Below are 14164 nucleotides of genomic sequence, written 5' to 3'. Positions count from 1 at the left end.
GAAACTAGAAGACAAACACAATGAGCCCAACATTTGTAATCAACCCTTCCCCCCAACAACAGCAACAAAAACAACCTCAGGATTTTTGCATGAGTGGGTGTGGCAATACTGAAGTTCATGGATTTTTGCATGAGTGGGTGTGGCAATACTGAAGTTCATGTAATTCTTTATTGGTGTACTTTCTATATATGTATTTAAGAAAATCAATTCCAAAAGCCTCACTTACATGCAAGGCTATGAAAACAACCTGCTACGGGGATGCAAGGGTGACAACAATTTATTTAGTGAGGAAACTTATGAACAATTATACACTATAAACAATTAAAAAATGCTTTTAAGAGCTATGAAAAATACCAGTGTTCTTTTTACATAAATGACTGTGCAATGTTTGGCTAATATAGCACTTTGTTTTGGGACTGTGTAATACATATTCACCTTACCCCAGCTGATAAATCTGAGATTTTGTTTTGTAAAACTACTCTCACATGCTATATTTTCCTAAATAAGAACCCAAACTACATAAAAAGGGAAACACCTGGAAACCCATATCATGAGTGAGGAAGAAACATTAATTATTTTTTATCACAGGGGTTTATAATGGACTGTATAAAGTTTCCTACTGTAATTGGTATATACATTCAACAGTTTTATTGTATGTCAGAGTACATAATTTTGCACAGCTGCTGGAGAGGCATTGCTGAACTTTCTTTTCCATGACAAACACCTATTAAGCAGTCAGCATAAACTCTTCTTGTTACAACCCCTGACATCACCCCCACAGCAAGCGGACACAGAACAGCAATTACTGAATTGCGTATGAAAATTATGGTTTTATTGTCTATACAACTGAAGGTTTAACTCTGACTCCTGCTCCAGTCAGCTCTGTTATAAAGAAGTCATTCTTTCGCAGAACAAATAAGCACAGTACATCATTGTAATCTAAGGAACAGGCACTATTTATGTATTGGAAAGACTTGTTCACAATAGTACTAGTCTAATGGTCCAGAAGCCACTACTTTAGCAGCTGTAGAGAAAGAAAGCGTGAATAACAAGATATTATACAGAATTGGATGTAGCCTTTGAGAATACAAATGGAATCACCCCTGTTGACACAACTGTCCTATCTGTTAGTTTAACAAGCACGATTGATAGGTAGGGACCATGTATTTAATGTTTATATAAGCATCTTCTCCACCATAGCGCTCAAAGGCTTCCAGTGTCTCTTGAATCAAATCTCCAATATTTTCACGCTTCTGCTGGCTGTAGTCAATACCATCTCCTGAATTAACTGGTTAATAAAAACAAAATACAACATTATGTTAGAGTTTTCCTTGTAGCTTTCTGAAAACATGACATAGCTAAATAGAATTGCTGGTCAATGACCATAACTTCACTGCAATCTTTATCCTGTGACATATAATGTTGCAGGATTTAAATATATGAAATTCTATCGATCCATTCATCATCCATCCATCCTTCCCATTGAAGTTGTCAATATGGTCTAAAATCTATTTGTAATGTGCCCATTATCTTAGTATCTCGGTGCTATTCTGGATTTTAAAAATACAGAAAACAAATTTTATTAACATCCACAGGCTTTGTCTCTGCAGATTCCCATAGCTAGCCAGTAACATCTTAAGACCATTACAGCTTTATTTCATAGTGATAGTTGGGACAAAACTCAATTGCCTGATATATAAATGCTTATCTCTGAAAAGCTAGGGTCTGTTGTGGTATGAAATCCTTAGTGGATGCTTTTTTGGGATTGTTCCATGCTAAACACCAGATCCATATGCCTACAGTGTTTCAGATAGTGGAGCTCAAAGAGGGGGTGTCACTTGGCCAAAGAGATATATTTGGAGCACAACGCACCACTCAATCTACTTCTACTCCCTGAAAAATGTGTTAAATTAAGTCAATGTCAAGAGGACACATTATTCTAGCCCATAGACAGAACAACTGTTGCAGCCTTCTCTAATATGGAGCAGGTTGAGACGTGGCTGTAATGTTTATTTGTGTATAAACAGCATATTAGCTAATGTAAAGAGCCCAGTGTAAACTGCTGCACAAAAGTTTTAAAGATGAAAAATAGTGATGGATAATTCTGCTCCCAGGGATTTTAAGAGAGATTTAAAGGGGAAAAATGTACTACAATTTGCCGGAAAACAGCACTTCGAAATCTCCAAAGATCTGACTCTCTCAGCATGAATATTCTCCAAAACGTACAACAACCATAACTTGGTAAGGACACTGGATGGCTTAGGGAATTGTCAGTGGGCTCTAGTCCAGCCAGGATACATAGTCTCTGGTAGTGGTTACTAGCTGATGCTTGTTTGGTGGTCCATGGGAAATTAGTTAGTGGCCTCACTCCAGTTATTAGTGGACAAGAATCTACATCGTAAAATTCAGCATCTCAAATAATACTATCTAGCCATTTTGTTGACAGGTTTAGCAAACAGGCCAAGGATACAATTATCAAGGACACTGAAACAACTTCTCACTGCTAGTGACAATGGTTCCTTTCAGGTCAGGACTAAGACACATTAAAAGGGTGGGCCAGATTTTACTGCTGTGGTATCTGCAGTGCCTGTTCTTCAGAGTGCAGATCTGCAAGGCCCCAATCCAGCAAGGCACTTAGCCACATGCTTAGTTTTAAGCACATTAATTCAATGGGACTACTCACGTATTTAAATTTAGGCATCATTCATGCTTAAGTGTTTTTTTGGATTTGGGTCCAAATGACTCCCAGAGCCGGATCTGGATTCTGGATTTCTGTCATTCTTACACAGAGAAACTGGTAAAAGTTTTGCCGCCCTGTACACATGCAGAGATCAGCTGAACAATGGTTACGTGAAAAATTATCCTAATGGTAAAAATTTGATCCTAGAGAACTGCTAACACTCTGTTACAGTTATATGTATAACATTTTATCAACCTTGTAAACTCTTATGCTTTATTTATTTATTTGCAAAATGTTGTATAAAATTATGGTATGTAAAGACAAGTATTCTCATCTGAAAGATATTATGATGATGGCTCCCTTTTAAAAAAAATCACCTCTCTCTATTTGATTACATTAGTGATTTCAGAACACATTTGTGACACCAGCATTCACTCCTATGGAAATGGCTATGATGTTCGAAATAATGGACTGTGCCATCATGTAGAAGACAGCAAGGTGGTATTGCAGCAGATTATTTTAATTTACACAAAATAGGTTGTCAATCAGCAATGGTAAGAAAGCAAGAAAGCATTACAAATCAAATGGTGTTTTGGTTAAATATGCTTTTAGCTAACCAAAAAAGGCCGTAGATTGATGGTAGCACTTCATCTATGAAGAGAGCAGTACTGCCAACATTCCTGACAGCGCTTGATGGTATTTGTGATTTCATTAGCTGCAGCAGGGGAAGCCCTGAACCGTGAACTTACGTCTCGGCAGATAAGTAAAGGAATTATCAATTTTCAAATTGTTTGCTAAAATCTGTAATTTTTAATCCTACATTCTCTCTGATAAGGAGCTTAAACAGCTTTCATATGTCTTTAAAAAGTCCATTCAAAATTCCATAATATTGAAGTAACAGTGATATATCACAAAGTGGGAGATCTGGATTAGGTCTCTGGAGGATGACTATGCACTTCAGTTGTGGTGGGGACAGGATTTATGTTCCAGCTGTTTCCTGTGCAGAAGAATTTGTAGAAGCATTCAATACTGGGAAAAGACGTGTAAAATATTTCCTACATTAAATGGCTTGGAGGTTTGATTAAAAGGTAGTGTTCTAGTGATTTCATCAACTAAAGCAGGTCTTGACAGGTAAAGGTTAGGGTTAGGCAATGATAAGGGAAATAGTATGCAAGGGATAGCTGAAGTAATGTGCAGACTATCATTACAAAAAAATTTCATCAGACATGCACAACCTGTGCAAGGTTCATATCCTCAAGACAGTCATTGTCCACTCTAATTTCAAGACATGGCTTATAAATGACAATACCAGAAAGGTTACTGCAGCATTGACGTCCTCTGCTAAGTACCACAATAGCCATCCTACATAGCTGTAGGGATTAGCAAATCTTTCAGACAAATAAAGTAATGATTAACCTAACAGGACAATATCCACCCCAGCATTTGTCAACACTAGATGGATGAGCCAGACTGATTTCCTCAGCACACCTAAGGCTAAATATCTAGTCCATAATAATGATGAGTACTTGGAAAAAAATTGCTATCGAATTACAGCAGTCTCAGTATGCCCTTCTCCGGTTTAACTTTATTTCACTGTTAGCTTGTATATGGAGCCCATGTTGTCCGCCACAAAAATGCTGCATATGCAATGTGTGAACATGGATCTGATTCATGCTCTTTAAGAAGCTGTCTTTTGCAACACTAATCAACAAGAAGGAAGTGTTAGAAAGCACATCTGTTGTACTATGATGTCAAAGTGAAACGTCTGGCAGATTCAGCATGGATCAAGAAATCTTGTCCTTAGAGAAAATGTTGTTACTTGTATAGAACATGCATACTGAAGGAATATTAAGATTTCAGGTCTAGAAGACTGGAATTGGGAAAATATTTTTTAATTCCTTTCCTGGATCAAACAAATAGTTTCTCTGCCTCCTAACAGTATATGATATGTACAACAGTATATGATACTCAAAGGTGAACTGAAAGACCTGCTTTAGTTGATGAAATCAATAGAACAAAGACTAAAGAAGGAAAAGCAAAATCTCTCTCAAAGTGTTAAGGATTGAGTATATGAGGGCAGTTGCCATGTCGTGAGGAGAACCAATTTGTAAGATTCGATCTGATCTACTCTTATCTCTGGGAGTTCTTTAGAATCTTAAAGTATACTAGAAATTCTTTTAGTTTATTAGCGCTCTCTTTTGGCAGACCTGGTCTCCTTCTATTCAAGGTGTTTTAATCGGCTGGATGTGCTCAAGCACCTCTGTGTAAATCAATGGTACTAAAGCTTGCCATTGATAATGACTGTTTCTAAGGTCCTACTTCATGGATGACATGAATTAAAACTGGAATGGCTGTACAACCATAAAGGTAGAGAAGTCATAGCATTTGGAATATTACAACTTCCAACTTCCAGTAGTCTGGGAGCTGACATTGTCAACCTGGGTTTGATTTACTGCAAAGAAAATGGAGCCTGCTGAACCAGTTTCACACCAGACATGGAATTTGTGTTGCAGCAGAATTTTGGTGGCATTTTAGCGACAGTCCACTATGTCAGTGTGGGCAGTCACAAACCATGACACCAATTACTAAGGACTGCAAAATGACTCAACTTCCTGGAGGTCTTCATGCCTTGAATATCATTGATAAGGACACTGTGGCTTGGCTTGACTGGATTGCATATGCCAAATAAATAAAATCTATATTTGCGCATGACAGAAATAAACAGTTCCTTTAGCATACTGACAATAGTCTCCACTACATAAACGGAGTAATTCTGAAAGCAACTGCATATACCAAATGATCAGGCACAAAGTTAAAGTTAAAAAAAAAAAGTATGATTGTCTTTATCATTACTTTGCAGAGACCATAAAAAGGGACACCAACATGTTAATTTTTTTAATGTTCTGCTTTCCTTGTATTAAAAACACCTTTAATTATTCAAACTGAAAATATTTCACAAAGCTATGGGGCCAAATTCTACCCTCTAATTCCCAGAATTCCCACTGACTTCACCAGGAGCTGTAGTTGCATATCCAAAGGCAAAACTTGGTTGGCTAATTTACGTTTCACCATTGAGGCCAATCATTTATCTTTTACAATGCTACAGTATTTAGTTGCAAACACTGCAGGGGAAAGTTTAAATCTAAGGAGAAACCAGATATGTTTGCAATTAAACAAACACCAAAAACATACACACCCATGGAAACATTTTCTATTCCTCTAAAATGTATTTTAACAAAACCTTTATTTTGGGTCTAAATTTACTTGGTCTCTCTAGGTATTGTATCTGCTGATACCTTCCTAATTCTTACCCTCATTTTCTTGCTTTAACAATAGAAAGAACCTATATTTTGTGTTGTCTTCCATATGTGGCTAAATTTTAGTTTACTTCATAAATTAATATTTATTTTTAGAATAAATGTATCGTTTAGCTAAAAACAATTCTGATAGTCAACAACCTGGTGAAAGAATGGAAGAAGTAATCTGATTGGAAAGGAAACATTTGATTGACTTACGTTTTTAGTAAAGATGCAAGCCTATTGGAAATAGTTTTAACTACTTGTAAATTGCTGCTGTAATTTTTTTTTTTTTTTAAATGAGCCAAGATAGCGGCTGTTATCACAGTTTTCCATTTCCAGGAAACGTTAGCAACATCAGATGCAATCCAGTCTAAGTCCAGCTTTTTTTTTTTTAATTGAGACACTAAAATGAAAACCAAATCACAGATTTTTCTGACAAATGTTATTAGCAAACATAGTCAACCAATAAAGGGGAAAAGGATATTCCTAAAATTATTTGTCTTTAAGTACTTACATTTCTCTAACAAACTTTAACTTTGAAGTCTGCCCATGTTTGTACTAGTGATCAATATCATAACAAATCAGTGTTAAATAATCTTAGATAAACAGCAGGCATGACAGGGGACAGAAGCATAAGGCAGAAACCTTAATGGCCTTGATGCACTGTTTACTGTTGCAAAATAATAAATTAGGTCACAAATCGTGCTTAAAGTGCAAAAAAGGTTGCACTATTTGTGCAGATCAGATGTTTTCCCAATTATTTTGGATATAACTGAGCTTGTACAAAGTATCTTTTGTTTGTAGAAAAAAAGTGTTTATGTGCAAAATGGGAGTGGATTTGCTAGCCATGAGCGGAAAATACATTTGATATTATTTGATGCTAAGTTCTGTTCCAACTGGAGCTCAACTAATGCAAAATTCATAATAACAATGTATAAACATACATAGACATGGAATAAGCATTATTTAGTTGATAAAGTAACAAAGTGACATAGCAGAAAGTCTAAAATATTGTAAGGATCATTGATTTTATTATAAACCATAATCACACAATAACCCATATTTAATAAAACCATATTAGTTCATACTTAAAATAAAGTTGCCGCATAATATGTCTCCTTCTTTAGGAAAGCTTTTGTTCATGTATTCAAAATGCTGAAAGGAGCAGGGTCCCAGGGCTGTACGAGTGGAAAGTTCAGTAATTCATGACTTAGTATTAATAAAACTTTAGGAGATGTTTGTATACCTGTCACCATCTGTTATGGAATATGTTTAATCTTCTTTAAACTTTCCTTTTACAAAAATGAATGTAAAGTTCAAGGCTCAATCCTGCATAACTTGCACGATTAAAAGCCTCTGACTTCAATGAGAGATTTGGAACTTCACTGACTGCAGAAGTGGGCCCAGTATTGTCATTATAATGTAACCAGAGAAAAAAGTTAAAGAAATAAATTGTTCCATGAGCATTAATCTGAGTTCCTGTAACAAAAATGAAGAAACTGCTAAGTGTGCCTAAAATCGCCTGTTTATCCCTTTTTTCCTGTTTCCTAATGAAGTGGACCTAAATGGAAACTTTAGGACAGTGAAGGGTGCTTAAAGATAGAGAAGGAGACGGGTGTGGAGGGATGTGCAGATTCTCTAAGACATATTTTGTGTATGTACAGAACTAGGATTGAACACTTGTACTTATGACGATTAGAGGATTGGAAGCTCAGGAAACTTAAGTGTGCTTATTTATTCTCAAGCTAGATATACAGTGCAGACAGTTGCAAGATGAGCTTCTTACAAATCTATAAGAATAACCTTAATCCTGACCTCTAAAGCAAAAAATATTTCATTCTTTATACTGATATCTCTTTGAAACAGAACTAGGCAAACTTTGTCACCTGAACCAATGTACATGAAGGTTAGAAGCGTATGACCCTCCCACGGGTTGAATTTGCATTCCTTTTATGAACAGTATGAGAGTCACAATGAATGAATGCTCACCAAAAGCCAGTTACTAAACATGCATTTTTCAGCAGAGAAAGCTTCCATTTGAACTGGTGGCAGCTATTCAAACAAAATGAAGTATGTATACGTTTTACATTATTGGCAGTAAGCCAACTGTACAATAAACTGACACATTATAATGCTGCGGTCTTTATTTACAGTGGAAGATGTGATGCAGCTAAAAGATGGAAGGAAGATTATTCACTTGTCATTAGCCTTCTCTGAGTACACTGTCTTTGCAGATGCACCATTTTTGTACTGTGAATACTGAAACCTTTTGAAAGCTGTAACGCCATGGGTAGCACACACATACCTTATCCAGAACCAAATGTTTTGACTGAGGCTATAAGAATCCTTGTTTCAAACTGGCCCCTCCCCAGTTATTTCTGCTTTGCAAAAGTCTCTCTGAAAGAACTTGCAGGAAGGTAGGTAGCTGGGAAGAGGCAAAGGGAGAAACACTCAGAACTTCAGTTATAGATGAAAGAAGAAAAGGAGTATTTGTGGCACCTTAGAGACTAACCAATTTATTTGAGCATAAGCTTTCGTGAGCTACAGCTCACTTCATCGGATGCATACTGTGTTTAAAACATCTTCTGTATTTTCCACAGTATGCATCCGATAAAGTGAGCTGTAGCTCACGAAAGCTTATGCCCAAATAAATTGGTTAGTCTCTAAGGTGCCACAAGTCCTCCTTTTCTTTTTGCGAATACAGACTAACACGGCTGTTACTCTGAAACCAGTTATAGATGAGTTACCTTCATTTCTTCTTTGAGATTATGTCCCCACTCTTTTGGGACTTAGTAGTTGTAACAGACCCAGGCGGAAGACTGAGGAGCACTTAGTTCAATAAAGACTGAACTCTCCAAATGAGCATCTGTTTTAGCACCAGTACTGACAGAATAATGTTGACTAAAACTGAGAGTTGAGCTCCTCACAGCAGCCTTACAGAAACAGGCAGGCTTTTCAACATGCTGTAGAAAATGACTTTCTTCTCATAGAATAAACACTGAGGATATCTGATTCTGGACCGATGTTTGGTTCTAGTTAGGTAGCAACTGTGAAAAAACAGGATGGGTGGGGGGTAATAGGTGCCTATATAAGAAAAAGTGCCCAAAAACGGGACTGTCCCTATAAAAATGGGACATCTGGTCACCCTAGTTCTAGTGGGTCTGAATTCAGAATATGCTCTAGTTAGAAATGGTTTTCCCTTCAGACTTCCCCGCAAAAGCAATGAATAAATCAAAGGAGATCGCTGAAAAGGCTTTGCCCTACCCAGATAGGTCAGAGTTCATTAAACGTTCAGTTAGTGCAATATTGCTTCCTCAGACAAGTCATGAGATTTTCGGAAACAAGATGAAGTTAATACACTGGTGTCAAGGTTCCTCCCCCACTCTGAACTCTAGGGTACAGATGTGGGGACCTGCATGAAAAACCTCCTAAGCTTATCTTTACCAGCTTAGGTCAAAACTTCCCCAAGGTACAAAATATTCCACCCGTTGTCCTTGGACTGGCCGCTACCACCACCAAACTAATACTGGTTACTGGGGAAGAGCTGTTTGGACACGTCCTTCCCCCCAAAATACTTCCCAAAACCTTGCACCCCACTTCCTGGACAAGGTTTGGTAAAAAGCCTCACCAATTTGCATAGGTGACCACAGACCCAAACCCTTGGATCTGAGAACAATGAAAAAGCATTCAGTTTTTTACAAGAAGACTTTTAATAAAAAAATAGAAGTAAATAGAAATAAAGAAATCCCCCCTGTAAAATCAGGATGGTAGATATCTTACAGGGTAATTAGATTCAAAAACATAGAGAACCCCTCTAGGCAAAACCTTAAGTTACAAAAAAGATACACAGACAGAAATAGTTATTCTATTCAGCACAATTCTTTTCTCAGCCATTTAAAGAAATCATAATCTAACACATACCTAGCTAGATTACTTACTAAAAGTTCTAAGACTCCATTCCTGTTCTGTCCCTGGCAAGAGCAGCATACAGACAGACCCTTTGTTTCTCTCCCTCCTCCCAGCTTTTGAAAGTATCTTGTCTCCTCATTGGTCATTTTGGTCAGGTGCCAGCGAGGTTACCTTTAGCTCCTTAACCCTTTACAGGTGAGAGGAGCTTTCCCCTGGCCAGGAGGGATTTCAAAGGGGTTTACCCTTCCCTTTATATTTATGACAACTGGTTAAGGTGAAATTGTGAAATCCCTTTGGGAAGAAATCTGGAGTGGGAGTGCAGCACCGCCATGTCCTTGAGGAAGATTGTGAAAGATGGATTTGGAATGAATATCTGAATCTCACTCATTCACCCTCCACACTGATTTATTAGCCACGAACAATGTAACTTTCCGAGAGAGGTAGTATGGAGAACATTCCCCAACAGACACAAAGGGAAGTGATAAATCTTGGTTGTATTACATTTTATATTCTGTGACACTGGTGAAATTCATAGTGTGTAGATCTGGGATCTGCCAAGAGGAACCTCCTACAATATAGTTGTGATAGAAGGTTTTCCTAAAGGCTATCACATGGAAATCTCATGCAGCAAAGCATGAGACCTAGCAGCACTAAAAATGACTTGATTGATCCTTGGGGTTGCAGTACTATTATTACCTTCCTGTCCGTGAATCTCTCTTCTAGGAAAAAAGCTGTAGATGAAGAAAGGGGGAGGGGGAGGGAGGGAGGGAGGGCGGTCCCTGAGTTTGTAAGAAATTGACTTCTCCTAGTTTGTGTGGCAGTTCAGACCTCTGAAGGGGAAGCAGGCTGTATGAAATAATGCTTGAAGAGACTGCACCTTGGTATGTAATCTTGCTGAACAGTGACGTGCTTGTATTCCATAGTGAGCAGCTATGTGCGAGGCTGCGACCATAATGTGAAGGAAATCCATTCTACCCAGCTGCTAATAAAAGCTGCTGCAGGAGCTGAGATAGGTGGTCTGTCGTGGGAGTACCAGCTCTGGAACTGTCCGCCACTTTGGATCTACCACTAAGAACCTCTCTGAGTCTGAAAAGCTGAGAACTAGATTGTGGCTGTTGGTAATAGCACTAGAAATTAAACTTTAGAAGCAGGGATATCCCATCATTCTGTGGAGAAGACCAAATGACATGTTCATTATAGTCTCTGGGCCAGCTCTACATGTCTACATTGAAAACAATGGGAGTTTTGTACAGAGAGAGAGAGAGAGTAGAATATGGCCCTTATGTAGGATTCCATCCCCTCCCCCCCCATCTATCAAGAGCTTGGTACTGCCACTTAGGTCAGGCACTGGGCTTTAGATTTGGACCGAAGAGAGCAGAATTAGACATACAGTGTGGCAACACAGAGAAAATGTTTTTCTGGATACTTATGCAAGCCTTTATGTGATTAGTTCCTTTGCTACTTAATATAAAATCATCTCTTATTTTGTCATTTTTGTGATGGCATGATACTTTGTACAATGTGTTTTCAAAACTGTGCACCTAAAAATTTTCCATCGGGACTACAATGTAATGTTATTAAGTCACTTAATTTTTCCAAAACTCTAATGCAATTGTGTATAATCTGATAAATAAATATATAAATAAATAAAACTGGTTTACATAAAACCATAAAATCAGAAATTGCTAACATTTTCTTCTGAGAGATTGTTATTGTTAATACACTTTCCAATGTTTTAAGAGGAAAAATGTTTTCATATAAGCAAGCATAATTTTCCTATTTATTTTGTTAACTATTGTATTATTCTTTTTGTTCATTATTTTAAGATAATAGTATTGTTCTTCCAAAAATGTTATCTCATTATCTCCCTCCCCATTTAAAATTGTATTTTTGTAAAAAGCAATAGTAAAATATATTTACAGGAGAGGGAATAAAAAAGGGAGTTTCTGCTTTACTGTATCTATGCTATTCTATTGTTGGCAAGCAACTATCTGAGACAATTTTTACATTTGTAGAACTGGAATAACCGACAAGCATATCGTCCCCTATAGTCATATTTGTTTTCCACATCCAATGAATGTAATGTACACAGAAGGAAAAACTCCACTGCTTTTCTTTTGAACAGGGCATATGAGATGCACAGCGGGGCAAATTCTCTTCCTTTAGATCTACAGTACTTTACTGAAGTCTAGGGAGTTGCATGGTTGCAACAGCAAGCAAAACCTGACCCAGTGACTTACAAGTGAAATATTCCTGGCACTCTCTTGTACCTAATATATTTATTGTATATATTTTTGTCTAGAGGCTGAGCTAAAACCAAATTCTGGATTGGAACAGCCCCAAACTTGGGAAAAATCAAATCTGGATCTGAACGTTACTTCTCAGTTTAACTTCTGTCTTTACCTGCTGCGGATGTTCTGAGAGGGCAGGAAGTGAAGTAGTACTAGATGTGTAGTGGTTATCAGAGCCATCCTCCATAAGCAGGGCAGAATGATTTAGTGTGGATGCTGGGGAGAGCTTGGTGGGCTATATACTGCCAGTCCTTAAAAGAGAGCAGTGTACGCTCCCAGCTAGCATGTGATGCATAGTCTGGGAGTCTAAACCATGTCTCCTTGGGAGTACTGGGAGAGGCCAATTAGCATAGAATGGAAGTTCCCCACCTCATGCTTTTTTGAGTTCTAGCCATGTATCCTGACATACTGCTGTGCTAGGACCGAGGGACATGGGGTCAGAGGCTCTCTATGCAACCCTCAGCACATCCACACAGAACAGGGCAGAATACGACCCCTTTATGTTCTCTATAAATACGACTACAAGTTTATAAAGTTTGTCTTTACAATTTTAACCTCTGATTCATTGTTCTCAGATTCTATGCCTGTGACCTCTGAGCCTCAGAGAACCTTGAATCTGTTGACTGAAGCTGAAGATTATTTTATACATATGTGCACAGGTGCGGGAGACAAGAGAGAGAGATTGCTGGATGCTCCAAGTCAACTTGACTAGTCTAGAGATTTGTTACAAACAGCCAGGAAGACAGCTAACTTGCATTGTAGTGTACTGTCTGGTTGAATATTTGTCAGTTTACATGGTCTTATGTTATAATGAAGAATGAAAATAAAACGCTGTGAAGAAAATCTACTTTGGTGACTAAAAACATGCCTCCTTGCACACTGATGATCTTTGAGCATAGATATGCTTGGACTGTATTTAGTTTTACATTAGAACCAATGAAACAGCCATTTCCATGAACAGTTAGGTTTTTGTAAGTATGTGGTATCATAGCCTAGTTCAGGGATCAGCAACCTTTGGCACACGGCCCACCAGGGTAAGCCCCCTGGTGGGCCGGGCCGGTTTGTTTACCCACCGCGTCCACAGGTTTGGCCGATCGCAGCTCCCACTGGCCGCGGTTCGCCGTCCCAGGCCTATGGGGGCTCCAGGAAGCGGTGCCCAGCACATCCCTCGGCCTGCGCCTCTAAACAAACCTGCCCAGCCCGCCAGAGGGCTTACCCTGGTGGGCCGCATGCCAAAGGTTGCTGATCCCTGGTCTAGTTTAAAAGATGGCTTGGAAGAGGAAAATGAAAAGCATCCAAATGGGAGAGCTTTTAAAAGAAAGATCCTCTTACACTTTTCCTGAAATGTGTATTCTTCACTGCTTCACTTTGGGTTGTCAACCTCCTGGGAAGAGATGGAAAAGCGACACTTCACAGAATGCCCTCTCTGTCTCTCTCCAGTAGAGCACAGATGGCTGTTTCATCTTACAGTTTGTTTTATGATAAGGGAAGCCTTGCATTTAAAGGCCTGTGTCCCAACTCTGCAGATGCAGTGCTGAATTGGTTCCCCTGGAAACAATGGCTCTGGAGCGATTAATAGAAAGCACTACTTCAGAAAAGATTGTTGAGGATTTCCGGAATAGTGGGCCATAGCAGCTCATGTAGCATGGAGGCCTTTGAAGAAAATCTTTGAAAGTCATTTTAAAGAGGGAGGGATACACTATACTAGCTTCTCTCAATTCCTGTTAACATGATGAGCAACTGCAAATAATTCTCCATATATCACCAAAAGGCTGGGTCACTGAATACTGATTTATGGAGGATGCTTCCTGAATAATAATAATTATATATAAAACATTCAACATGCTAGCTTCTTTACTGACAAATAAAATAGACAGTCCTTGTACCAGAGCGTTTACAGTATAAATGTAGACATGACAGAGGAAGTGGCAAGCAACAAACAATGAGGGAAAATAGGGAGACGGGAAGCCAAAAGATGTAGTCAT

The 14164-nt window shown here is 38.4% G+C and overlaps 1 protein-coding gene across 4 annotated transcripts in view; it reads right to left on the bottom strand.

The window, feature by feature from the left end:
• Positions 1-340: 340 nt before the first annotated feature.
• The window catches only part of PACRG (parkin coregulated), a 499665-nt gene continuing 485841 nt past the window's right edge, over positions 341-14164 (bottom strand). For 2 of the 4 annotated variants that reach the window (XM_084625175.1, XM_084625174.1), the window contains exon 6: positions 344-1288. In XM_084625175.1, coding sequence (XP_084481301.1) covers positions 1128-1288 — 161 coding nt within the window. In that variant the 3' untranslated portion in view covers positions 344-1127. Of the gene's footprint in view, positions 1289-14164 lie in introns of all 4 variants that reach the window. The other 2 variants (XM_084625177.1, XM_084625176.1) reach the window with 2 other exon arrangements.

Source organism: Lepidochelys olivacea (assembly GCF_965140295.1).
Source record: "Lepidochelys olivacea isolate rLepOli2 genome assembly, chromosome: 3".
NCBI classification, from domain to species: Eukaryota; Metazoa; Chordata; order Testudines; family Cheloniidae; genus Lepidochelys; species Lepidochelys olivacea.
This window is presented reverse-complemented; position numbering and strand designations above follow the sequence as displayed.